This window comes from Saccostrea cucullata, unplaced genomic scaffold (genome assembly GCF_032062105.1).
Source record: "Saccostrea cucullata isolate Sc308-1 unplaced genomic scaffold, CSIRO_AGI_Scuc_v1 ctg265, whole genome shotgun sequence".
In the NCBI taxonomy this organism is placed as follows: domain Eukaryota; kingdom Metazoa; phylum Mollusca; class Bivalvia; order Ostreida; family Ostreidae; genus Saccostrea; species Saccostrea cuccullata.
In genome coordinates this window covers 203,984-228,758 of record NW_026927443.1, presented here as the reverse complement: position 1 = coordinate 228,758, position 24,775 = coordinate 203,984, and the positions used below count along the sequence as shown (strand labels likewise).

General features: G+C 33.0%; 3 protein-coding genes across 3 annotated transcripts in view; 1 reads left to right on the top strand and 2 right to left on the bottom strand.

The window, feature by feature from the left end:
- LOC134274504 (CCR4-NOT transcription complex subunit 9-like) overlaps positions 1–24,775 on the bottom strand; it is a 152,380-nt gene that overhangs the window by 58,093 nt on the left and 69,512 nt on the right. The window lies entirely within an intron of this gene.
- Positions 1,645–7,381, bottom strand: LOC134274499 (dolichyldiphosphatase 1-like). The gene is made up of 8 exons (XM_062756780.1): positions 7,209–7,381; positions 6,193–6,293; positions 5,536–5,620; positions 4,992–5,088; positions 3,863–3,955; positions 3,367–3,495; positions 3,005–3,094; positions 1,645–2,745 (listed from the first exon to the last, which is right to left on the bottom strand). The coding sequence occupies exons 1-8, from the start codon at positions 7,369–7,371 to the stop codon at positions 2,706–2,708; spliced, it is 798 nt and encodes a 265-aa protein (XP_062612764.1). The 5' UTR covers positions 7,372–7,381; the 3' UTR covers positions 1,645–2,705.
- On the top strand, positions 7,460–23,909 carry LOC134274501 (queuine tRNA-ribosyltransferase catalytic subunit 1-like). Its single transcript, XM_062756784.1, is given in 10 exon segments — positions 7,460–7,703; positions 10,267–10,319; positions 11,527–11,665; positions 13,214–13,292; positions 13,976–14,059; positions 16,992–16,996; positions 20,756–20,921; positions 22,139–22,214; positions 22,508–22,702; positions 23,171–23,909. Coding segments are annotated over 10 exon segments (1,197 nt in total). The 3' UTR covers positions 23,327–23,909.

Sequence of the window (24,775 nt, the reverse complement as noted above, 5' to 3'; positions counted from 1 at the left end):
ACTAAATCTCATCCCCTTTGGTGTCAGACATGACAAACCATGAGAAAAATGCTTTGGAATCAATTGTTTCTTGTACTCAAGACACATGTCAAATGTTCTAATAAGGTCATAAAGTGCCACTATTGTTATCAGCAAACATGGATAGCTCTTTGCCCTCTTTATCAGTCAGACATCTATTTACACATTTCACAACTGATTTCTCTTGTGTCCTTTTTTTTGTTGGTTAAGAAAATTAATCATGGTTTTCTTATACCATTTAAAAAATGATGGCAACTTCTTTTTTTTCTAAGCATGTTTTGCTCAAATATCAAAATCAGTAGAATGATATTTTGAAGACCCTGTCAATCCCTTTATTTTTAAACCCCCCTCCCCCCTTCTATCTCTCTTTCTCTAAAATATTTTGACACTGCACTGGTGTACTAGTTTTATTTTACATCAATAAATAATGAACAAGAAGTTTTTATCAAAAACAAAATTATAAAACCCTATTAAAATACAAGTAAAGACAACCATGTATCTACCACAAAATTCTTCAAAATAACACCTCTTTTTCAAACATGAAAATCCATACAAATTACATCAATGTGTACATTACAACATGCAGAAAAATTCATTATGAACATAACCGTTTATCAAATCACATTACCCATTCCATGCCGATTCTTAGGCAAAAATTAATAATTTGCCTTGATTCATGATGAAGTGAAAAAGTGCATTAAATATGAGTGTTGTAAATAAAATATTATGGAAAACAACTTCCTCTTTCTCTTAATATAGTGCAATTTATATGTACTACATTCATTTACAAGTGTATCAGTGTTTTAATACCCAGTAAGTAATTTTACAGTTTATCTTACATATATTTTATTTCTTCTATTTTGAACATCTTGGCATTAATGGTGCCCGATGCAATATTCTTAAAGATTACTACCTGCACATTATTTTTCATGATTTTTTTTCTCTCATAAACTTAACAAATGAGACCTGAATGACTAAATTAAAATCAAGTATCAAAAAATATATATGTATATATACCTTCTGTAATATGATTCTCAAATACAATGAATACTGTGTCTAATAGAGTAAAACTTCATTTCAGCAGCACCCTCAAACTGAACAATGGTGAGTAAATAACGAGTGACCTGCCCATATAAACGGCTGTTAGGAGTAGGAATACGAGAAATAGCTAATCAGAGCCTATATGGTGTACCTTTCATTTACTTAGTAAAAGGAGAAAAAAAAAACTAAGGATTAGTTGTGGTACATGTACATAGCAAGTACTTACTCAAGGATAAGTTATTTAAAACATCATGGAAATGGTCCATTTTAAATGCAGTATACTGAAAAATCATTAGATTTTGAGATAAGGCTAAATTTTTGTGGAATTTGCGGGTACCTCTCATCAATGAATTTACATCACACACTATTTAATAACAGCATTACAAGTCACATTTTCTAAGTATCAATAGTTGTAAATTATGTCCCCGCAAACCTGTAGAATTTAAGCACTCCATGAAAATTGGTCCCCACAAATTTAAATGATTTTACACAATATTATTAAAACATTTATTTTTAGGGTGGGTAAGGGGAGTTCAATTTTCATGGTTTGAGGAAAAAATTGTTTCTTAAAAGATTTAAAGTGTTCAGTTGTTAAATGTATGAAATTTTATATTTTGATGGGGACTTGAATCTATAGGTCTCTCCAACCACAAAAATTAAACCCCACAATCAGTGATGTCAAAGTATGCTAAACTCTATAAATAAGACAATTTCAAAGTTAGTTTTTAGGGGGAAAAGACACAATTAAGCCTTATATCTGATCCTCATTTTTGCCCATATCTCTGCATAGCAATAAACCTTTGTTAAATTTACCCAACTTTTATGCACTGTTGTTAAATCTACACCATCTATTGACTTGACATAAAAAAAAAACTTTTCGGGAATTATTTCTCATTAAAAGAAATTTTTTAATTCATGTACTTTGCTTCAAAGTTCTCTATATTTCCTAATCTTAAGATTTTTTAATTACCATTACTCGTACTTTAGAACCAAACATGCATATAATTTATCAAATCTTCATTTGTAACCGTGACATTAATCACAGACAACAGCATTACAAGGACATCTAAAATATTTAAATGTGTTCAACTTTTTAATGCAATTAATAGATTTCCTAGATAAAAATATACATTAAAGTACAAGTATAGTTATAACAATTTAAACAGTCATTTTGATTAAATTATTTACGACATATAAATGCCAACCTTCACTAAACTGTATTTAGTACAGCTAATTAAAATACAAGACATGTACCGACATTACAACACAGTCTCACACACATCTATCTACTTCATTATCTTAAATAAACAGGATTTAGATTCAGCACAATGTTAGATCCGTCACATTACATCTCTCCCTCCTGCTTTTTCTATTTGTCACAAACAAGCTTAATTTAGCAATCAATATAGATTACTCAGGCTTATCTTTCTTTCATCATTTCCAAGTTCTGAAACCTACACTGAATATTACACACGACATTCTCTGATCTAATGTTTTAAAGGCTCATGGGAGATTCCCAGCACAAGGAATCCTGGGAAATTCCTGATAGGCTCACATTCAGCCAACCAGATACTTTTGATTTGGAGGGAGACACTCTTGCAATGCTGAGGAGGATCCACAACCAGACCAGCTACCTGTCACCAAGGTCACTGAGATTTACGACCAGTCACTTTCCTTTGTCTATTCCTAAAAACACACATACATTACTAAAGTTATCCTCTTCATGCACTTCTGCATATAAGGTGAAAAACATAGATTCAATTGAAAGAAACCATTAGAATCATACTGTGCATTATAAACATTCTACTGACTAATATAACAGTAAATATACATTGTATTAACATTTGAATTAATATTTTTAAAAAATGTCTAATCTTGTAAAGCAAATCAAAATTCTTTAAGATGTTTACATTTTAACTTAAAAGAACTACTTTATTGGTCATACCTAGCTTCTGATCTAGATGATGTATATTCAAACCACATAACATGTGGAATTAATGTAGAATCTCTTAGCATTAAAAATTCTCCCACAGGACTGCAAAGACAGAAAAAGAAGACAATTTACTAAACTGTTCTGTTTTAAAAGCAATACGTGTACTCTTCTGGGTAGCTTCTCAAAAACAAACAAAAAAAATCTGTCAAAATTCAGTATCTTGAGTATCTACAAGTAAAAAATATCTTTGGTACATTTCATTGAATCCGTCCTGACTTTATTAAATGAACATAAATATCAACTACAATATGTTGAACTCCCATAAGATATATGCAATAAACAGTTCATTATATTAACAGCATATCTGAACTTACTGAGAGGCTAAATGAGGAAAACAGGGTGTTAATATTAGTTGTACTACAGCGAACCACAGAGCTCCCAGGAAAATCCCTAGTAATGCCCCACATGACACCTGTCCAAATGTGTGATAGCCTAGGTACACTCTGCAAATACACACAAAAAGTTGCTAAATAAAATCTAGACATAAAGGTTTAATTCAGGAGGAACTTTGTATGCAGAAGTTGTAAAAGCTTACATCAATTATTGTAATTTATCAAGCAACGTTAAAAATTACCGTTATTACAGATGTTTAATATTTTTAGCATCAAGAAATGTGATAAATGGAAAAAATAAGCTAAGTTTGGCTTAGTTTCAAGTCTTATAGAAAATAATACTGAAAACTAAGTCAGCCTTGTTATAATATTTGTGTACCCCAGCCTCTAAAAAAGAATTATCTGGGTATCAATCTAACTCGTCTAGCCATTAATCAACATACACCATTTCTCTTTAAAAAACACGCAAACTCCTCACCTACTATATAGAACTGCTGAAGATAAAGTGAAGCATACAATACTGACTAGATATTTCCATATATCATCCATCAAACTGTGATTTCTATAAACTCTGTAAATAGGATAAAACAATAAAGCATCATTTAATTATTTAAACCAGAGCATTTAATGCAAAAATATGTACATGTATACAGCCTACTCCGGATATATTGAAATTCAGGGGACCATGCAAATTATTTCAATATATCCGTAATTCAATACAAGCGAAATCGGGAGGCCGCCACTTTTCCAAGTTCAATCCCGATTTAAAATATAGAAGAACAAACCCGAACAAATTAAGTTTGTCATCGTTTATCTATAACCGTGAACAGATTACACAGAATATGAGTCCTTGAAAGTTTAAATATATTTTTTATTTCTGTTTCATTGAAAAGACAATCTTCAACCTCATTATTATTCCCCGATCGCATGTATTTACGTTTTGGAGAAAATTCACCAGACATAAACGGTTGAGTACTGCTAAACGCTGCTTGTAGTTCATCGTAAGTGTACTCGGGTCAATCCCTTAGTTATTTCGAATTTAGGCAATTGCCATTTACAGTACGTATTTGATTTCAAAGTTATGTCTTTTTTCCTAGATCTGTGGGGGTTACTATATAACGTTTAGCTGTTTAGTCTCGATATGTCCGTATTATATACATGAACGCACAGAATTTTACAGTGAAGAATTTTATTTCGTATGAGCATGCAGTATAAAAACAAGTAAGATGAAAACTTTATTATTCAAACCTTTGAATATTAATTGGTCAATCAGGCTTAATTACTGTCACCAACCGTAACGACAGCCGCCAGGGAGTACTTCAATATAACCGTTATGAAAACAACTCATTATCACCTGTGGGGACCGATCAGTGGCTTCAATATAAGCGAATTTTCAAAATAGCCGATTTCAATATAACCGTTATTTCAATGCAAAGAATATTAGAGGCAAAAACCGGGGATTTATTTCTATTTCAAAATAAGCGGAATTTCAAAATAAGCGAGTTCAATATAAGTGGAGTAAGCTGTATAAATATTGTTTTTAAATGTCATTCTTTAATAACAGGGTACACTTTGCTGATAGATTGGGAATAAATTCAATGCATTACCGTATAAATAAGAAGAACACCATGTACGTTGAGAAAAACCATGCAAACTGAGCATGACTGGATGGCATCCCATACTCTGTGAAGAGTACAGCTCGATCTGAAAAAGAAGTATATATTAACAAAAGGCCAATGGGCCACAATGCTCACCTAAGTAAATCGGGTCCTGTTTTCTTCATCACCAAATTTTTAACCCCTGTTTAATTTCATTAAAAATGGTAAACAACAATACTATTTGCATTCTAATGCTTTAGTTCTTGATGAAAATCAATGACTATAAGCAGTGTTTTCCCTAAGAACTGGCTACTGGCCAAATTGACCTCTCTAACTGACAAAAATGCCGCTCTGAAATTTCAAAAATCAAAACCTAATTGTTTTAAGGTTCACAGAGATTTTGTTCATAAACATCATAGATATTAGCCTCTTGCCTCTGTCAACTGATCTCTAACCCTTTACTTTGAAATAAAGGGAAAACACTGGTAAGGAAACTTAACAATTTGTTGTTAAACTCAGAGCAGAGGGTCATTTCTTCTTAAGTAAGCCCTACCTCTTAGAGGTCTATGCTCTCTGATCATATGCTTTAGAATCCAGTTACATGCTTCATTCAGCAGGAGACCAGTAAAATAGGAAATCTGGAAAAAAAATCTTAAAATGAATACAAAAATGATTACTGGTTTATGTTTCTGTATAAATGTATTATATCTGAAATCTCTAATCAAAATAGTTAACATGTGACACTATAACATTAGGATTAAAAGTGTTTTCTTTACAGATCTACAACACCTTTGCTTGTACTTCTCCTTATTAATAAAAATTTGACAGTTTTCACTCCAAATTTACTAAAAGGTCAATGCTAAGACTAACTCTGATGGTAAATTAAGAAATGAGTTAAATTTTTGAGAATTCATGAGGACATGAACTACAACCTTCATGTCTGCATATTTCATGAAACACTAAGCTCAGAATGGTAATCTTTAAAGGAATTGAGTGACTACGGAGTGATTTTTCGAATACTGCATAATTGTATAAAATTGAAGAAAAGTGTTTCTCTTACAATAACCCAGGTTCCGGTATATAAACCTACTGCCTTGATTATTCACTTATCAATAAATGCTTTTCACATATTCAATTTAAAAATTATTTCAATTCATAATAAAAGATAATTCACTTTTTCGATACAGGTATTGAGGAAATGTAAACTTACAGTATGTAAATCTCTTCTAAATAAAATCAATGTGATAAATCCAATGATTGAAAAAATTGGTAAAAGGCTGCACCAAGCTAGAATATATCCAACAAAGTCACCTGAAAGATATAAACACAATTAGTCAGTTTCAAAGTTTCAAGTCTTTCTTTATAGTAGCAGTACATTCAATGTGGGAAGAATTTCTTGCAAATTGCTCAGTTATGTAAAAGTATTAAGACAGTATGTTATTTTTTATTTTGAACCTTTCAGCAAATTCAGAAAATAACAATATTCTCATAATGAGCGAATTCTTCAAAATTTGCAAAGCAAATTCTAATAAATAATAGAAAGGAAGAATAATGATTTGAATAGGACCCCTTAACTCTTACTAAGAGTTATGAGGCCCTACTCAAATTATGCTCTTGTTTTTTCTAACCATAGCGCCACCATAGCTACCCTTTATCTCCCTCCTTAAAATAAATCCAGAACCTAGCACATTTTTTAAGCATAATAAATTTTCAGTTTTTTCAATGGGTGGCACTGTAGCTCACCAGTCTGTCAATATATTTTTTTTTTGGTGAGCTACAGTTCTGCAGTTAGTGCTCCATAAAGGTGAGAGGGGACTGTTTAGAATTTAATACATCTATCTCATTTCCTCTGTTGAGTTGCAAAACAATGCATCAAATGGTAAACATCATAATAAACGTCTATAAGAGCATAATCAAAGCCTTATCAGTAAAAGTAAAAATACATAACTTGATTTGCTTCATGATTCAGTGCAAGATTATAAGATTATAAAAATAAATTTCCGTCGTAGCAGAAATATTTATCCCTTGTGCATTTATGTCATGCATTTAATATTATGAAAGCAAGGACGTAAAAAGGGCGAAACTATCAACAGAGAGACAATATGATTAAATGTGCAGGTGTATCCTACGTGTAGGAATGGGAGATAACTGCAATATTTTGATTAACATCAACAGATGTGCCAATGACTCTGAATATATCGGCCAGCAAATCTGATGGAAACAAACCTTTTGGATATTCTACATGGGTTAGAGATATTGATTTCCAAACCACATCAGTAAAAGCATTATCTGTTTGTGTGGTCTGCATTTTGTCAGCATCATCCATTGCACCGGAAGTGAATGTTGCGCTTGCGAGAATTCCGATAGTGTTTATCAAAGACAATGCCATTGGCTGGAATAGAATAACTGTAAACAAAGTGCCCGTACAGTTTTAAAACATTAAATCTGATTGGTCGTAAAAGGGGATTTCCAAAAATATGGCTACTCAACGAACACATGCTCTTTCATTCAAAATATTGGCAGAATGTTCAACAACAAAAGCAAGAGCCAGTCTTATGAAACTTCCTCATGCCACAGTCGATACACCTGTATTTATGCCTGTTGGTACCCAAGGAACGTTGAAAGGTCTCGTACCTGATCAATTGCGGGAGTTAGACTGTCGGATTGTGTTGGGGAACACCTACCACTTGGGTCACAGACCGGTTTGTAATGATGACAGCTGTCTGAGACTATTATAATCCATATAAGAGATAAATACTTTTATTACCAAAAAATAAAATATGGAGATAACTTACATTAATCAAGCTCAAAGGTCCATTTAAACAATGCAGATCCAGAGCAGAGCAAACACGGACCTCTAAAAATTCAGAAGTGGGATTATAGGTGCTATGGAGGAGTAAGCATTCCCTGCTGAATGGTAACACCAGCTGTTTGCTCTTGTCTTGATCAGAACGGAAAAATCTGAAGACAAATCATTTTGTATTGTACATGTTGTACTCTTGATATTTTGTGGGCTTGGTATTTTATTTGATTTGCAACAATCTAATTAAAATTAGATATTAGATCTGCTCGCATACTCGCTTCACTAATTAAGAGGTCAAATTTGGAACAACTCTAAACTTATTTGCTTCAACAAATATACAATAATTTTGCAGGCAACAATTTGATTGATTGATTGAATTTAACTGACATGACCCTCTACGTGATGTTGTTAGATGTTAGTGAAGCGAGTATGCGAGTGAATCTAACATCTAATTTTAATTTGATTGGGTTTGCAAATCAACCCAAGAATGATGGCTGCGAATTCCCAGTTTTATCATTTCCGATAGGGCAAGGTGAAGGCGGTTTTCCTGGCACATAAAATATCAAAACCATAGAAAAGCCAGGAAAATGTCAGATATTTCGGACTGTAAGTTTATGTAAAACGTCACTGCGGAGCAGAGCGGCACTTAAAGGATCACTTTTCCCGGGGTCTGTCTGTTGGTCTTTTCGTCTGTCTGTCCAATCTGTGTAATTTGATTGGATAACAGATTTTATCCATTTTGTATAACATAACTTGCTTACGTTGCAATGAGTTATGTCAAAAAATGTATTACTCCGCTTGACGTTACTTTTAACATATGCTATATTTGAAGCCTTTTTCCGGAGGAAAAATTGTCTCATTGTCTACACTGAAATTAAATGATAAGGAATGAAGCAAGCTTATTTCAACTTATGTTCATGGTTTATAAAGCGTAAACTGCAGCCCCAAGTTATGTTCTGTCATACAACAAAAGTTGAAATCAGCTTCATTCCTTAAATATCACCATTGCTGCTTCATTGATGCTTGCAGATTTGTGAACTAGCTACAGCACTTCGGTCTACAGTGTGCACCAAAAACTTTTTGAGCACTAGCTGATGATGAAGTAACTATGACATCACACATTCCTGAAATTAAGGAAAATGTCCAATTTATAAACAACAATGTAAAAATTTTTTTATTTATTGATAATTTTCAGGGCCCCTACCATGAATATTATGGCCCGTTTTTATGATTTTATAGCTACCCGTTTTTACACAAGTTGATCTTATGAAATGGGATCCACTATGACGTCAAAGACGCACTGGACGCGCAGAGTAGGGAAACAGCAGATTTTACATTGATAAACAATAATATTTGCAAGAAATTTTGAATGTTTTCAGATATTTTTATAGACAATCTAATATGTTACTCTCAAACAGTCAAAAAAATTATACAAGTACTGTGGTTTCAATCTCGTTTTGTACATATTTTATCAGATATTATGACGTAAATCAACTGAGTCACGTGACCATACATCCTTCATCCCCTTAAATGGTTACACCAGCTGTTTGCCGGTTGTCTTAAAGAGGCAAATGGAAAAATCTGTAGACAAATCATTGTGTATTGTGTACTCTTTATATTTTGTGGGCTTGGTATTTAATTTTGGTAATTGTGTGTAAAATCAACCAGAGAATGTGTGTTGTAAGATTGTTCTTTTAATTGTGTTGTAAGTCGTTCCTGGCACGTAAAATGTGTGTGTGCCAGGAAAACGTCAGTTCTTGTAATATAAGTTTATGTAAAATGTCACAGAGCATTTAACTTAATCAATTGAAATTGCTGACAAGGTCATATCAATATTAGATCTTGTCATATGATGACTTAAAATGAGACAGCTGAAATGCTTGTTGTATCAACTTGTTTGTCAATCCTTGAGCAGAGCGTAGAAGAGCGGCTTTAAGGGATCACTTTTCGTGGGGTGTAGCTGTCTTTCCATCTTTCACACCTTGTATCTCAGGGACTGAAAGAGATATGGACTTGATATTTTGCACATTTATTGCTTGGCACTATGGTATTTGGAAATTGTTTGTTGTAGGACTGTTCTGATAATTGTGTGTTGTTTGACCTACTTTACTAAAAAGTTAAAAGTGCCAATGTACAGCAACTTTAAAGAAGCTAAAACAGGTGCACATGCGTTCCTTGGAACACTTTAGTGAAATTAAGTTATTCATCTCCCATTTTCAAGTACATGGGAAAAGGTTAAAATAAAAAAAAAATTGTGTGTGTAGGATATTTCTGGTAACCCAAATTGTGTGTACAAAAACATTTCCAATTGTGTGTTGTAAGATTGTTCTTTTAATTGTGTTGTAGATTGTATGAACTGGCTACAATTGTGTGTGGGACAGTTTGCAAAAAACTTGTTTGTTATATGGAATGTTCTTGTAATTGTTTGTTATAGGACCAATAACTGTTAATTTATACTTTTATTGTAATTGTGTGTTGTAGGAAAAAGTTCTGGTTTACACAAGTTTATGAAATGGGATAGGGCTCTTTTAACTGTAAGTAGTAACAAATTTTACATTGATAATTGTTTGTTGTAATTGTTCTGTAATTCTTTTATAGACAATTTAATAAATGTCACTCTCTAAATACTCAGATGAATATTGAGTTGTAAGTTCCCTGTCTGAAGTTTCTAAATCTTTTGGTGGCGTTCATTAATACCTCTTTGTCAGACATCATAATGATAATAAAAGTGAAACACAGTTATTCTGACATAATGTGAAATTTAATCAATAACTGTTCTGATAATTGTGTGTTGTAGGACTGTTCTAGTGATTGTGTGTTGTAGGACTGTTCTTTTTATTGTGTTGTAGGACTGTTCTTGGAATTTTGTGTTGTAGGACTATTCTTGTAATTGTGTGTTGTAGGACTGTTCTGGTAATTGTGTGTTGTAGGACTGTTCTTGTAATTGTGTGTTGTAGGACTGTTCTTGTAATTGTGTGTTGTAGGACTGTTCTGGTAATTATGTGTTGTAGGACTATTCTTGTAATTGTGTCACTGTGTTGTAGGACTGTCTTTTAATTGACTAAGGACTGTTCTTGGAATTTTGTGTGTGGGACTGTTCTGGTAATTGTTTGTTGTAGGACTGTTCTGGTAATTGTGTTGTAAGACTGTAATGGTAATTGTGTGTTGTAGGACTATTCTTGTAATTGTGTGTGTAGGACTGTTCTGGTAATTGTGTGTTGTAGGACTGTTCTGATTTTTGTTGGTTGTAGTACTGTTCTGGTAATTGTGTGTGTAGGACTGTTCTGGTAATTGTGTGTTGTAGGACTGTTCTGATTTTTGTTAGTTGTACATAGTACTGTTCTGGTTATTGTGTGTTGTTGGACTGAGTCTGTTCTGGTAATTGTGTGTGTAGGACTGTTCTGGTAATTGTGTTGTAGGACTGTTCTGGTAATTGTGTTGTAGGACTGTTCTGGTAATTGTGTGTTGTAGGACTGTAATGGTAATTGTGTGTTGTAGGACTGTTCTAGTTATTGTGTTGTAGGACTGTTCTGGTAATTGTTTGTTGTGGAACTGTTCTTGTAATTGTTGTGTGGGACTGTTCTTGTAATTGTTTGTTATAGGACTGTTCTTGTAATTGTTTGTTGTAGGACTGTTCTTGTAATTGTGTGTTGTAGGACTGTTCTTGTAATTGTGTTGTAAGACTGTTCTGGTAATTGTGTGTTGTTGGACTGAGTCTATTCTGGTTATTGTGTGTTGTAGGACAGTGGAGGCTTCCAGATGGTGTCTCTCCTAAAACTGGCAGAAATCACAGAAGAAGGAGTCAAATTCCAGTCTCCTCATGATGGTTCAGAGATGATGTTGACCCCAGAACACTCAATACATATACAAAATGCTATAGGTAAATAGCCTAAGAACATGTCATAGGTAATTAACCTTAATGTACTCCGATCCTTAGCTAGGAAGGATCCTTAGCTAGGAAGGATAACTCTTTAATTTAGAATTTAATTCCAAAAGTCTAAAAATGAACCTTGAAAATTAAATCTTTTCATGCAACAATTTTCATTTCATATCTCTCAATGTGCTTCAAGGTTCTCTGAAGTTCTCAGAAGTGTCTTATAAAAATTTGATATGATAGGTATGTAACCTCAGAACAAAATGCCATATTAGGTAACTTATCTCAAGATAAAATGTCACTAGCCTTAGAACAAATCAATAAAAGTCATAAGTGAACAGTGTAAGAACAAAACACTTCATACAACAGAATACTAAGCTAACTAAACACCAAAAACTCCAGAGTACAGAATATAATAAGTTTCTAGACTCAGGATATTTCTAGTCTATACATAAAAAGAATACCATATATTCACAAAAAACTCAAGCAAGTACTTTGATATTTGGAAATTGCAAAATTTTAACCCCCCAACCCCCTCCCCAAATATCCATATTTCAGTACTGCAGAGTGCTCAAGATTATTGAACATAGGACACTCCATGAATTCATTGGTACAAAACATGATAAATAACTTTACGAAGAACTCTCCATTCTACATAATGTCTTGGAAATTTAAGCAGAGAGCAGAACACATAACAAAATGCCATAGGTAACTACATGCACCAGTATATGTAACGGGAGAGGAGAAAATGCAGCAGACCAGACCGGGATTCGAACCAGGGCCCCCTGTAACTCCAGTCAGGTGCTCTACCAACTGAGCTATCCAGGCTGATATCCACGGCCCAACACATTCCTCCCTCCTTAACAAACACAACCCAAGTGCCCCTGGCAGGACTTTCACCTGCAATTCCAGGGGTGGTCAACGGCTCTGTAACAGGAGAGTGAAAATGTATGGCTGGACATGTATATACATATACATGTATATAGAGCATTTCATGAGACAGAATACATAGCACTCAAGTACATGTACACTGTATATAGAATGACAAATGTAACTATCCTAGGAACAGAATACCATAGATGCCCAGAATTATTTCATCCCTTGAAGCTAACATACTGTAAACTTATTACATTAAGCTGTGTATTCTGTTTAGCAATTTTTCTCAAAGCAGCATTTGCTAAATCAAGTACATTGCTAAATGTTTTGTGTATCATACATTAATATCTTAACTAATGCATTCAGATAGTGCTAAATGAAGTCTACCCTAACTTGTTGAAAAATGAATTTCCACCAAATATCAAAGATGCCAAATTAAAGACGTTTACAGTAATCAATATTTCCCTCAACTCCAGTCAGTATCTGTATTAGCCATATGCATTTACACAAAAAACTCCAAGAATAAAAACTTGGCTTCATACTTAATTAAACATGAATTTTCAAACATGACAGGTTTTAGTGGCTGAGGGAAAAAAGTCCACTGTCTCCAAAGGTAGAGTTGAGATATAACCATTGGTGTAAGAACCCTCCTTATTAAATGTAGGTGTTGTATTTCAGGTGCTGATATCATTATGCAGTTAGATGATGTTGTACACAGCTGTATAACAGGCCCTAGGGTAGAGGAGGCAATGTACAGGTGTGTCCAAAAATCTTCAATCACTGAATATAATTATATTGGTATTCTGTATTGTTCACTTTGGATGGCATTATTGTACCTTTTTAAATTATGTCTTTAATAGTTTTTAGCTCACCTGAGCCAAAGGCTCAAGTAAGCTTTACTGATCACATTTTGTCTGTCTGTCTAGCTGTCCATCCGTCTGTAAACTTTTCATATTTTCGACTTCTTCTCAAGAACCACAGGGCCAATTTTAACCAAACTTGGTACAAAGCATCTTTGGGTAAAGGGGAGTTTAAATTGTTAAAATGAAGCGCAAATCCTAAATCCTTTCATAAGGGGAGATAATCAAGAAAGGGTCATTAAAAAATTTCTTCTCAAGACCCACGGAGCCAGAATAGCTGAAACTTATGTGGAAACATCCAGGGGTAGTGTAGATTTTAAATTGTCAAAATTTTGATCCCTGGGGTAAGGGTTGGGGTCACAATAGGTATTACAAGAGGGAAATCTAGTAAAGAACTGCATGGTCAAAGCTACTCGGGTGAGCGTTGTGGCCCACTGGCCTTTTGTTTTAAGTTTATGTACTTAATTCACAGGTGAATAACTATCAATGTAAATGTTATTGTTATAAGCTGGAATGAAGTATCTCTGCATTTCAGTTTAGTTTCTCCATGTTATAATCTAATTTTTTTAATCTGTTTTAGAACAATCAGATGGCTAGACAGATGTTTAAAAGCTCACAAAAGACCACATGACCAAAACATATTTCCTATTGTGCAAGGTGGTCTGTATTTTTCAGATTGGATTATTATTTTGTGCTCAAGGTTTTTCAGTTACATGAGATATTAAAACATGACAGTGTATCACCGTACTTGTAGGAAAAATCTTCTTCTACAATTACCACTGGTCCATATGAAGCTGTGCACTAATGAGGAAGCATCCTTTTGAAGTTTTCTGATTTTAAATTTTTTAAAATTTTAATTGACTTGATTAGGGTGTGGTGACAAAAGGTATTATTTCCTATCTAAAAAACTTGTAACACGAGCTTTGAATTACTTAAAAACTTAAAAAAAAAAGAAACATCAAGTGTTAAAAACAGTTTTTACATTGCACGGGTGTAAATAAAATTTCATGTCACAATGCATACTTCTCTAGTTAAAAACCAATATTTGGATGTATGGAAGTCGTTTAGGCATATCTCTTATCAAGTGTGTGTGTGTTATCAAATCTTAAACAGTTAGCACAAAGAAATATGCAAAGCTCTCTTCTCTTAGTTCTCTTAGATTGTAATTTTGTTCAAAACATATTACTGGATCCAGTTCTATTTTCAAAATGCATTTCAAATTGATATATCAAGATTAATTTGATTTTGTAAACCTTTCTATACTGAACTTTTTTTTGCTTTTTATACGCCCGTCTTAAGACGGGACGTATTATGTTATAGGCTTCGTGTCCGTCTGTCTGTCTAGCTGTCCGTCCATCCGTCTGTTAGCTTTTCTCGTGTCTGGCTCATAACTTTGATACTATAAGGCCTAGAGTTATCAAACTTTGTCAGCTGATACATCTTGGGTAGAAGGTGTGTCGCGCACAAAAAGTATGTTGCTCTGACCTATAATTAAAAAGTTATAGCCAAATATGGAAAAATCCTGTCCGGTCCATAACTAGAAAACTATTAGACTTAGAATCATCAAACTTGGCCAGTTTATGCATCTTAGGTAAAAGGTGTGTCGCGACCTATTTCAAGGTCACTGTACATGTGACCTTTAATTTAAGTGAATTTTTTTAAAAAAATGTCTTTTTTTCTCTTTCATTTACACATTTAAAAAATGTAAAATTATTGCACTAACCTTATTAGAAAAATGTTAAATCAAGAAAATACTTATTTTTTTAAGCATATATTTGACAGCAATCTATAACAAATATAATGTATGCTAGAGAAATTCAACCACTCCCATGAGTCTAATTATCAAGCACTGGTCAAGAAGAATTCTGATAACAGAAAATTGCATGTCAAATTAGAGAGAGAAATTAATGAGTTTAGTGGGAGGAGTAGCTGTAGAGCATCAGTGCTATCTATATCCCTTGAGTATTGGGCCAAATGGGTAAGCCTGTTGGATTAAAAATAGCTCTTGTTGGCTAGCCTAAGTTTTAAAATGAATTTGATGAGAAGAATTAAAACTAATTTGATATTGCATATTAAAGTATTTTGATATTACATAATATTATGAACTTAAAAATTAATTTTATGGTGGTAGTGGTGGAATTAGCATGTTCATATGAATTGCATATTAACAATTAACTGTCTGACATTAATTCCAAAAAAAAAATCATTGATGTTTTATACGGTTTAAAAATGTTTTATGGTAGTTAGTGCAGTTCCAATAATCGTTTGGGAGTAATGAGTAGACAAGCATCCAGTTAAAGATTAATTAATGTGTTCAATGTAGCTCTTTCATTTCTTCAGAGCATGGTCTTATCTGTATCCTTCGGGAATTAGAAAAAGAGCTGTTGGTCAGTTTATATTTGATGGCCAGTCTTTTATTTCCAAAATTAATTAGGTGTAGATTAAGTTGTGAAGACTAATTTGATATTTTTAATATGATAGGCATTTGGCAATTAAGGTATTGAAATCTATGAATGATGCTATGTTTGTTATAATTAATGCCTACACCACAGGAGATGGATAAACAAATTTTTTAAGGTGTGTAAAAAAAATCATTGAAATCTAAAAATCAAGGTTGACATGATTTTACTGCACTTTTAACTGTTTAAGATGCATTGTAATTGTATTATTTTTTGACGGGCCTATCATGCTGTGGCGTGGCACTTTATTTTAATGCCACAATGAAAAATTAAATGAAAAAAAATTTAAAAAAAATGTTACCTAATTACAATGTATTCTTGGATGTTTATTTGTTTGCAGCATTGACATTAAGAGACATGATGAGCAATTATATGTTATTGGTTTTTTAAAGTAAAGGTTGTGAAGGTTTTATGTTGTAAATGTTTACAGAGTTGACAAAAAGAGATGTACCAGCCTTTGCTATTGGTGGTTTTATGTTGTAGAGTTAATTCTCGATAAACCGCCACCTTTTGTAATTTAGAAATCATGGCGGTATAACGAATTTGGCGATGAATTGAATTTCCCATCTTCTGGAAAACAAGAAGTAGAGTTACCGTTCTTAGAAATGCCATTTAGCGTTTCTATTCTTATTATTACATGCACATGTATATAAAAACATATTTCTGATTGAAGATACTTCAAGTAATTTTTTTAAATGTACAAATTCGCTAAAACAGTATGTGCAGTTATGAAATAAAGACAAGTACATGGGTGAGCATTTAAATCTGCAGTTCTGCTATTGGAAAAAAAAAGTATGCTGGGTCGACAACGTGATATATTGCCGATAGTAAGTAAAATGAATTCTTGAATAAATTCATTGTGAATGGGATCATTGTTAATGAAACATTCACAATTTATACCGTATAATTATTTTTTCAGCAAACTTTGCATTGTTTAAAGCAGAGATCATCTAAATAATATAGTTATCGGCGTAGTTTAACAACGACCGCTTTCGTGGCAAAGCCGTGACTAAATGAATTTTATTAAACATAAAACAAAATTATTATAACAGTTCATGTTAAAATTATTGTTTATTTAGTTCTTGTTTAATTACTTAATTGCATGTACCTTGTCTGCCTTTGCATGCTTTACAACAGGGATAGTGCCAACCAATTAGCCGCGCTTCACTGACCACACGCACCTGTGGCGGTATATCGAGATAATTGACACTTAAAAATGGACGTTTGTTGTGAAAACAGGGTGGCGGATGGCGGTATGCGAATTTGGCGGTATAAAGAGAATTTTATATAGCAGGAAAAACGTTCTTGGGAAATCATGGCGGTATTGCGAAAATGGCGATGAATCGAATGGCGATAATTCGAGAATTGACTGTATATCATTACAGAGTTCACAAAGAGAAATGTACCAGGTTTTGTTATTGGTGGTTTTATGCTGTATATCATTACAGAGTTGACAAACAGAGATGTACCAGGTTTTATTATTGGTGGTTTTATATTGTATGTCATTACAGAGCTGACAAAGAGAGATATACCAGGCTTTGCTATTGGTGGTTTTATGTTGTATATCATTACAGAGTTGACAAAGAGAGATGTACCAGGCTTTGCTATTGGTGGTTTTATGTTGTATATCATTACAGAGTTGACAAAGAGAGATGTACCAGGCTTTGCTATTGGTGGTTTAATGTTGAATGTCATTACAGAGTTCACAAAGAGAGATGTACCAGGCTTTGCTATTGGTGGTTTAATGTTGTATGTCATTACAGATTTAACAAAGAGATATGTACCAGGCTTTGCTATTGGTGGTTTTATGTTGTATGTCATTACAGAGTTGACAAAGAGAGATGTACCAGGCTTTGCTATTGGTGGTTTTATGTTGTATGTCATTACAGAGTTGACAAAGAGAGATGTACCAGGCTTTGCTATTGGTGGTTTTATGTTGTATGTCATTACAGAGTTGACAAAGAGAGATGTACCAGGTTTTGCTATTGGTGGTTTAATGTTGTATGTCATTACAGAGTTGACAAAGAGAGATGTACCAGGTTTTGCTATTGTTGGTTTTATGTTGTATGTCATTACAGAGTTGTTTTTTTTTTTTTTTTTTTTTTTTAAATCATTTATTCAATAATGTACAACATAACAGTGAGGCAAAGAGAGAAGCCCTCTGTAATACTTCACCAGGCTTGCTAGGAGCTGGTGGATCAATATAATATTATTTAATATATTTCAATATATTTGAACACAGAGAGATTTTTCACATTATGCTAATATATAATTATTGACTTCATTTTCATACATATACATTGTACATAAGTATCTCAAAGAAAATTTTTACCATTTATATATATAAAAAACAAAGTATTTGTTTAACATCAATAGAAGCATGACCCTTGTTGCAGTGGAGATTGTGTGAAAAAGAGAGATATATCAATCTCACTGTAACTAGTATTTAGGGCCAGGTACCCTAAAATACTGGTTTTTTTATGTTTTACATCTTAAAAAACAGGATCAATATGCAGAGTTTTGTGATAATAAAATTAGATTATAAAAAACACATCAGAGAGAATTTTACAAAGACATGAAAACTTTTTCCTCACATACATAATTTTAATCATATTTTATACATTACAGAGTTGACAAAGAGAAAAATAACATAGCAAAAACATATTGTGTCTATAGTGGTTTTAAAATTTGTACATGTCATGTATATATGGTTTATCACTGAGAGATATACCAGGCTTTGCTATTGGAATTTTGAAATATGATTAATTTTCTCTTTAAATTTGTCAAAGAGAGATTGTAAAAGTGAAAAATTTTTCATTTCATTTTTGAATGCGTTTTTAATGCTGAAGTCAGTTATTTTTAAATTCTCATATTTAATTTTATTTCTTGTTTTCCATATGACCCATTTATAAATACATATTAAAATGTTAACAACGTTTCTTTGGGTTTGCGGTTCCTTCAAGTAGCCTAATGTTATTGTTTGTTGGTTAATTTGTAAAGTTCCATTTAGTTGCAGCACATTTTCAATTATATCTTCTAATAATTTAATTTCAGTTGTAACACGTCATTTGATTGGTTAAACGGTTTCATCCATTCTGTATAACATAACTTGCCTACGTCACAATGCGTTACGTCAAAAACGTATTACTCCGCTTGCCGTTAACTTTTAAAATATGCGATATTTGAAGCCTTTTTCCGAGGGAAAACATGGAAAAATTGCCTCAGGGTCTACAGTGAAATTAAATTATAAGGAATGACTGATTTCAACTTATGTTGTATACATATACATAACTTGACAAAGAGAGATGTACCAGGCTTTGCTATTGGTGGTTTTATGGTTTATAAAGTCATTACAGATGTTATATCAAAGAGAGATGTAATCAGGTTTTGCATTGGTGGTTTTATGTTGTTTTAACTTTTGTGCAATGGAAAAAGAGGTGTTGTTGATTTTCTTTATGATTTTTACATAGGTTGCATTACAGAGTTGACAAAGAGAAATGTACCAGGTTTTTCTATTGGTGGTTTAATGCATGTCATTACAGAGTTGACAAAGAGAGATGTACCAGGCTTTGCTATTGGTGGTTTTATGTTGTATGTCATCACAGAGTGGACAAAGAGAGTTGTACCAGGCTTTGCTATTGGTGGTTTTATGCTGTATGTAATTACAGAGTTAACAAATAGAGATGTACCAGGTTCTGGTATTGGTGGCTTTATGTTGTATGTCATTACAGAGTTGACAAAGAGAGATATACCAGGTTTTGTTATTGGTGGTTTAATGTTGTATGTCATTACAGAGTTCACAAAGAGAGATGTACCAGACTTTGCTATTGGTGGTTTTATGTTGTATGTCATTACAGAGTTGACAAAGAGAGATATACCAGGTTTTGCTATTGGTGGCTTTATGTTGTATGTCATTACAGAGTTGACAAAGAGAGATGTACCAGGCTTTGCTATTGGTGGTTTTATGTTGTATGTCATTACAGAGTTGACAAAGAGAGATATACCAGGTTTTGCTATTGGTGGCTTTATGTTGTATGTCATTACAGAGTTGACAAAGAGAGATATACCAGGCTTTGCTATTGGTGGCTTTATGTTGTATGTCATTACAGAGTTGACAAAGAGAGATATACCAGGTTTTGCTATTGGTGGCTTTATGTTGTATGTCATTACAGAGCTGACAAAGAGAGATATACCAGGTTTTGCTATTGGTGGCTTTATGTTGTATGATGTCATTACAGAGTTGACAAAGAGAGATGTACCAGGCTTTGCTATTGGTGGTTTAATGTTGTATGTCATTACAGAGTTGACAAAGAGAGATATACCAGGTTTTGCTATTGGTGGCTTTATGTTGTATGTCATTACAGAGTTGACAAAGAGAGATATACCAGGCTTTGCTATTGGTGGCTTTATGTTGTATGTCATTACAGAGTTGACAAAGAGAGATATACCAGGTTTTGCTATTGGTGGTTTAATGTTGTATGTCATTACAGAGTTGACAAAGAGAGATATACCAGGTTTTGCTATTGTTGGTTTTATGTTGTATGTCATTACAGAGTTGACAAAGAGAAATGTACCAGGTTTTTCTATTGGTGGTTTAATGTATGTCATTACAGAGTTGACAAAGAGAGATGTAACAGGCTTTGCTATTGGTGGTTTTATGTTGTATGTCATTACAGAGTTGACAAGGCAATATGTACCAGGCTTTCCTATTGGTGGTTTAATGTTGTATGTCATTACGGAGTTGACAAAGAGATATGTACCAGGCTTTGCTATTGGTGGTTTAATGTTGTATGTCATTACAGATTTAACAAAGAGATATGTACCAGGCTTTGCTATTCGTGGTTTTATGTTGTATGTCATTACAGAGTTGACAGAGAGAGATGTACCAGGCTTTGCTATAGGTGGTTTTACGTTGCATGTCATTACAGAGTTAACAAAGAGAGATGTACCAGGCTTTGCTATTGGTGGTTTAAGTGGAGGAGAATCAAAGGATGAATTCTGGAGAATGGTGGACATTTCAACAGATCATTTACCTAGAGACAAACCACGCTACTTGATGGGAGTAGGGTGAGTTTTTTTAGCAATAAATTTGTTATGTCTTTGTCAATATATTCTACACTTAAACCTTTACCATCTTGAAATTTTAAAAAAAGAATTACAAACAATTTGTTAATTGAGTGATAAATTATTCCCGTTATATACATATGTACATGCATGTATATACCTTTTAAGCTTGTCTGTAGTCTGTTCCTTTAAGGAGAGTGATTTATCATCATTTAAAATGAAATTTATCTTAATTTTGCTGATAAATATTGAATATTGAATAACTTTTCTGATTATATTTTGTCTGTTGCAACTTGTCTTTTGGCTTTGTTGTCTTGCTTTTAAACTTGTAACATATTTTCATCTTCTTGGCATCCAGGCAAGTCTTAAAAAAATTCCACTTTCAGAAGAAATACTGGGTCAAGATAAATCATACTTCAATGAAAGCCTCTTAAGAAAGTGAAGTTTGTTCAGATAATGGCTGTTGAGGGCAGTGTGTAACCACAAATAGGGATCATACCATAATTTGTGAATTCATAAGAAAAAATCTTAAAGAATCTCCCCAGTACAGGAACAGCACACAGTTATGAGATACATTGAAATACAAGCCTCTTTAGATGTTACAGATTCAAATTTGTTCAAGTCCTGCCTGGGGAGGAAGAGGAGTTAAGAAAAAGTGGGACATGATTAGTCATATTGCAATGCAGGCATTTTAGGGGATTGCTGATTCAAGTTTGGTCAAATCATGGCCTAAAGAAGGGGCTATAGGGGATCAGAGGGAATATACAGAATTTTTTTTATGTCTTCTCAAGTGCATCAGATCAATGATTAGCTATACATATTTTAAAATGTGCCAACTTACTTAGGTAGTGTAGATTCAAGTTCGTCTGAGTTTTGCTGGGGGTGGGGGATGTCACAAAAGTAGTTCAAAGTTCACCAACGATCATTGAGGAAGTTCTTAGAAAGCAATGAAATTTTGAAAAGGGAAAAAAGGAATTTAAAACATTTCCTCTAGAACAGCAAGGACATATTACCTGTCAGTCAAATTGATATTTAATGAAGCATTAGTGTGCGAATTTTTACTTATTCATGACTAATGACCCCTCATGACCATTAAGAGATCTTAAAAGATTTTCTTGGGAGTAGAGGTACTAAATTCTTTTTAAAAATCTTCTGAAGAATATCAGAGATAAGATGACCCAGGTGAGCATTGAGGCTTATGGTACTTTTTTGTTTGACAGGTTTGCTGTTGACCTGGTGGTATGTGTGGCTCTGGGATGTGATATGTTTGACTGTGTTTTTCCTACCAGAACTGCTGTAAGTGGATGTTTTCATTCAATCTAGGTGCTTTGAAACAGATTCCACAATACTGTATCCCAAATTATTGTTCATAATTCTTTCCGACGCGAGAATTATAAAAAATACATTTTTATGTAAATTGCATATTCTGTTATCATAATAACTATTTGACATAAAGAGTTTGCAATAAAAAGTACGAAAAATGATTTTAGATTTAAATATAAGAATAGCATGTCTGTTAATGTGTGTATGACACTGATTTTAGATTCAAAAGAAATTATTTGTTGACAAAAATTTATCTACTTTTACAGAGGTTTGGAAATGCGTTGACATCTACAGGAACCTTAGTTCTACACAGGTCAGAGTTTGCTGAAGATTTTCATCCAATCGAGGAAGACTGTTCATGTACAACTTGTAAGAACTACACACGGGCTTATCTACACAGTATAGTGGAAAATGAGGCTGTGTCATGTTCTCTTATCACGACACACAATGTAGCATACCAGGTAAAGTATTACATTACAATAAAAAAATATAAGTACAGTCTAACCTCATTATCTCAAACTCAACAGAAAAAGCAAAAAGCTTTGAGATACAATGTATCTGCTTTAAGTTATGATGAGGTTAATATTACTTTAAAAAATTGTGGCTGGAACTTTCAACTCAGTTTCAAATTTCCATAGTACAATGATGCACTTGAATTGTTTTTTTTTTTTTTGTTTTTTTAATTTGAATCGTTTGTTTAGGTGTTTCTTTTAGAAAGTCAATTGTTACATTTTACTTTCTGCAACTTTCATGCTAAGAAGCTGAAAAGTAGATTATATGAAGTTGGGAAAAAAAGTTATATACTCTCCTAATTTTGTAAAACTAAAGTGTACAGGTACTGATGTTTATGTAGACTCAGTGTCAATTGGATTGGGTAATGTACTAATAGAATATGCGATCTACATTTTGATTGTATTTTATCTTTCCAGCTACGACTGATGAGGACGATGCACAAGAAGATTGTGGAAGACAAGTTCCCCGAGTTTATTCAGGACTTTTTTAACAAACTCTATCCAGATGGTGATTTCCCACAGTGGGCAGTCGATGCTCTAGCTTCTGTCAATGTCCAGCTTAAAAATTCCTGATACTGGTTTCAAAGACTAGAAAACAGAAACAATGAAAAGGTGAAATTATTAATTGACTGTGTCAGCAACAAAAGCCTATTCCTGAAATTTTCATCAATTATTTGCCAGGAACTGGATGAATAGACAGCAAGTATCCTTGAAAAGAGATGTGTGCAATATTACCAAGGTGGTTAGTATGGGACTATGGGTATTGTCTGGCATCCACACAATACTGATTATTAATTTAACTAATTGCAAGTATGGTGTAATGATAGAATTAACTGGATTTCACAATCTGATACCCAATTTTAGTTTGTCAGTTTATGTAACTGAATCAGATAGAGCAATATATATTTCATCAGCTATTTTGAAATGTCAGTATTTGTTAGCAATTAGTCAGGTTATAAATATGAATTAGCTATGTTAAGATCCATCTTTTTAATGCATAGAATGAAGTGACTCTGAGCGTTAACTTCAAATACACAGCCGTCAGGCTTGAACTGTTATTTGAATCCATTTTACTGTCAGAGGAAAAAAAGTGAAACATGTTCTGCACAAGAAAAACTGTGAGCCATTTTTATATACAGGAAATTTTGCAGGTGAATTATGGCACGTGTCTGTAGTTATAATCTCAATGCATATTTCTACTAGTTTGCTTTAATTTTTTAAAATAAATTGTTGATATAGTTCATTTTTCTTTTATGAGAATTTTTTCCATAATTTTTTTTAAAGAGTAAAAATTATCAATGAATGGACATTTATATTTTCAAGTGATGTTTTATTTATATAATGTTTAACACTTCTCATGTGAAAAGATTTTTATTTATTTTTAAATGGGAAAAGAAGAAGAGTGTATGTTTTTAATAAGAACAGAATTTTTCTAGTTCAACTGGATAAAAATATTTATTATATGATTGAATAATTTCCATCTCTCTGATTGGCTGAGATCCAACTATGTTAGAAAAATACTACATGTACGTTGTATTGACCTGCACATGACGTTCCAGGTGAATACAAGGATTTATTTCCTCTACATTGATCTAAAAATAGATCGGGAAATTCCAAATTGATACAAATTGTTTTTTAAATTAAAAGCTATTTAAATGACTATGACTTTTTTTTCATGTGAACAAAAAATTAGCAAATATATATTTTCGGATGAGGGTGGTAAGAGGGGATGCATGGACCCCCCTCCAACACTTTTACTGAACAACAATTTTTACTTTTTTTGGCTGTCAGTATTTCCTGATAATACTCCTTTCTTTCAAATCCATTCTATAAAAAAGACTGACATTATATTTTTTTTCATGGCAACTAAAATTGATAAAGAACATTTCAAATTAATATGACTGGTATTAAAGGCTTATTTACATTTTAATTCTGCTTCTCTTTTTGTACTTGGCTAGGACTTACTTAAATGCAAACAAGTAATGAGCTGTATCTTTTTATCAGTGAAACATATCATAAAAC

Excerpts from the sequence above, each read along its gene's own strand:
- LOC134274499 (XM_062756780.1), bottom strand. The coding sequence starts at position 7,371 with ATGGCATTGTCTTTGATAAACACTATCGGAATTCTCGCAAGCGCAACA. Across the intron at positions 5,089-5,535 it reads AGAGCATAGACCTCTAAGAG|ATCGAGCTGTACTCTTCACA; the intron begins GTAGGGCTTACT and ends CTTCTTTTTCAG. Across the intron at positions 3,956-4,991 it reads GTGTTCTTCTTATTTATACG|AGTTTATAGAAATCACAGTT; the intron begins GTAATGCATTGA and ends TCCTATTTACAG.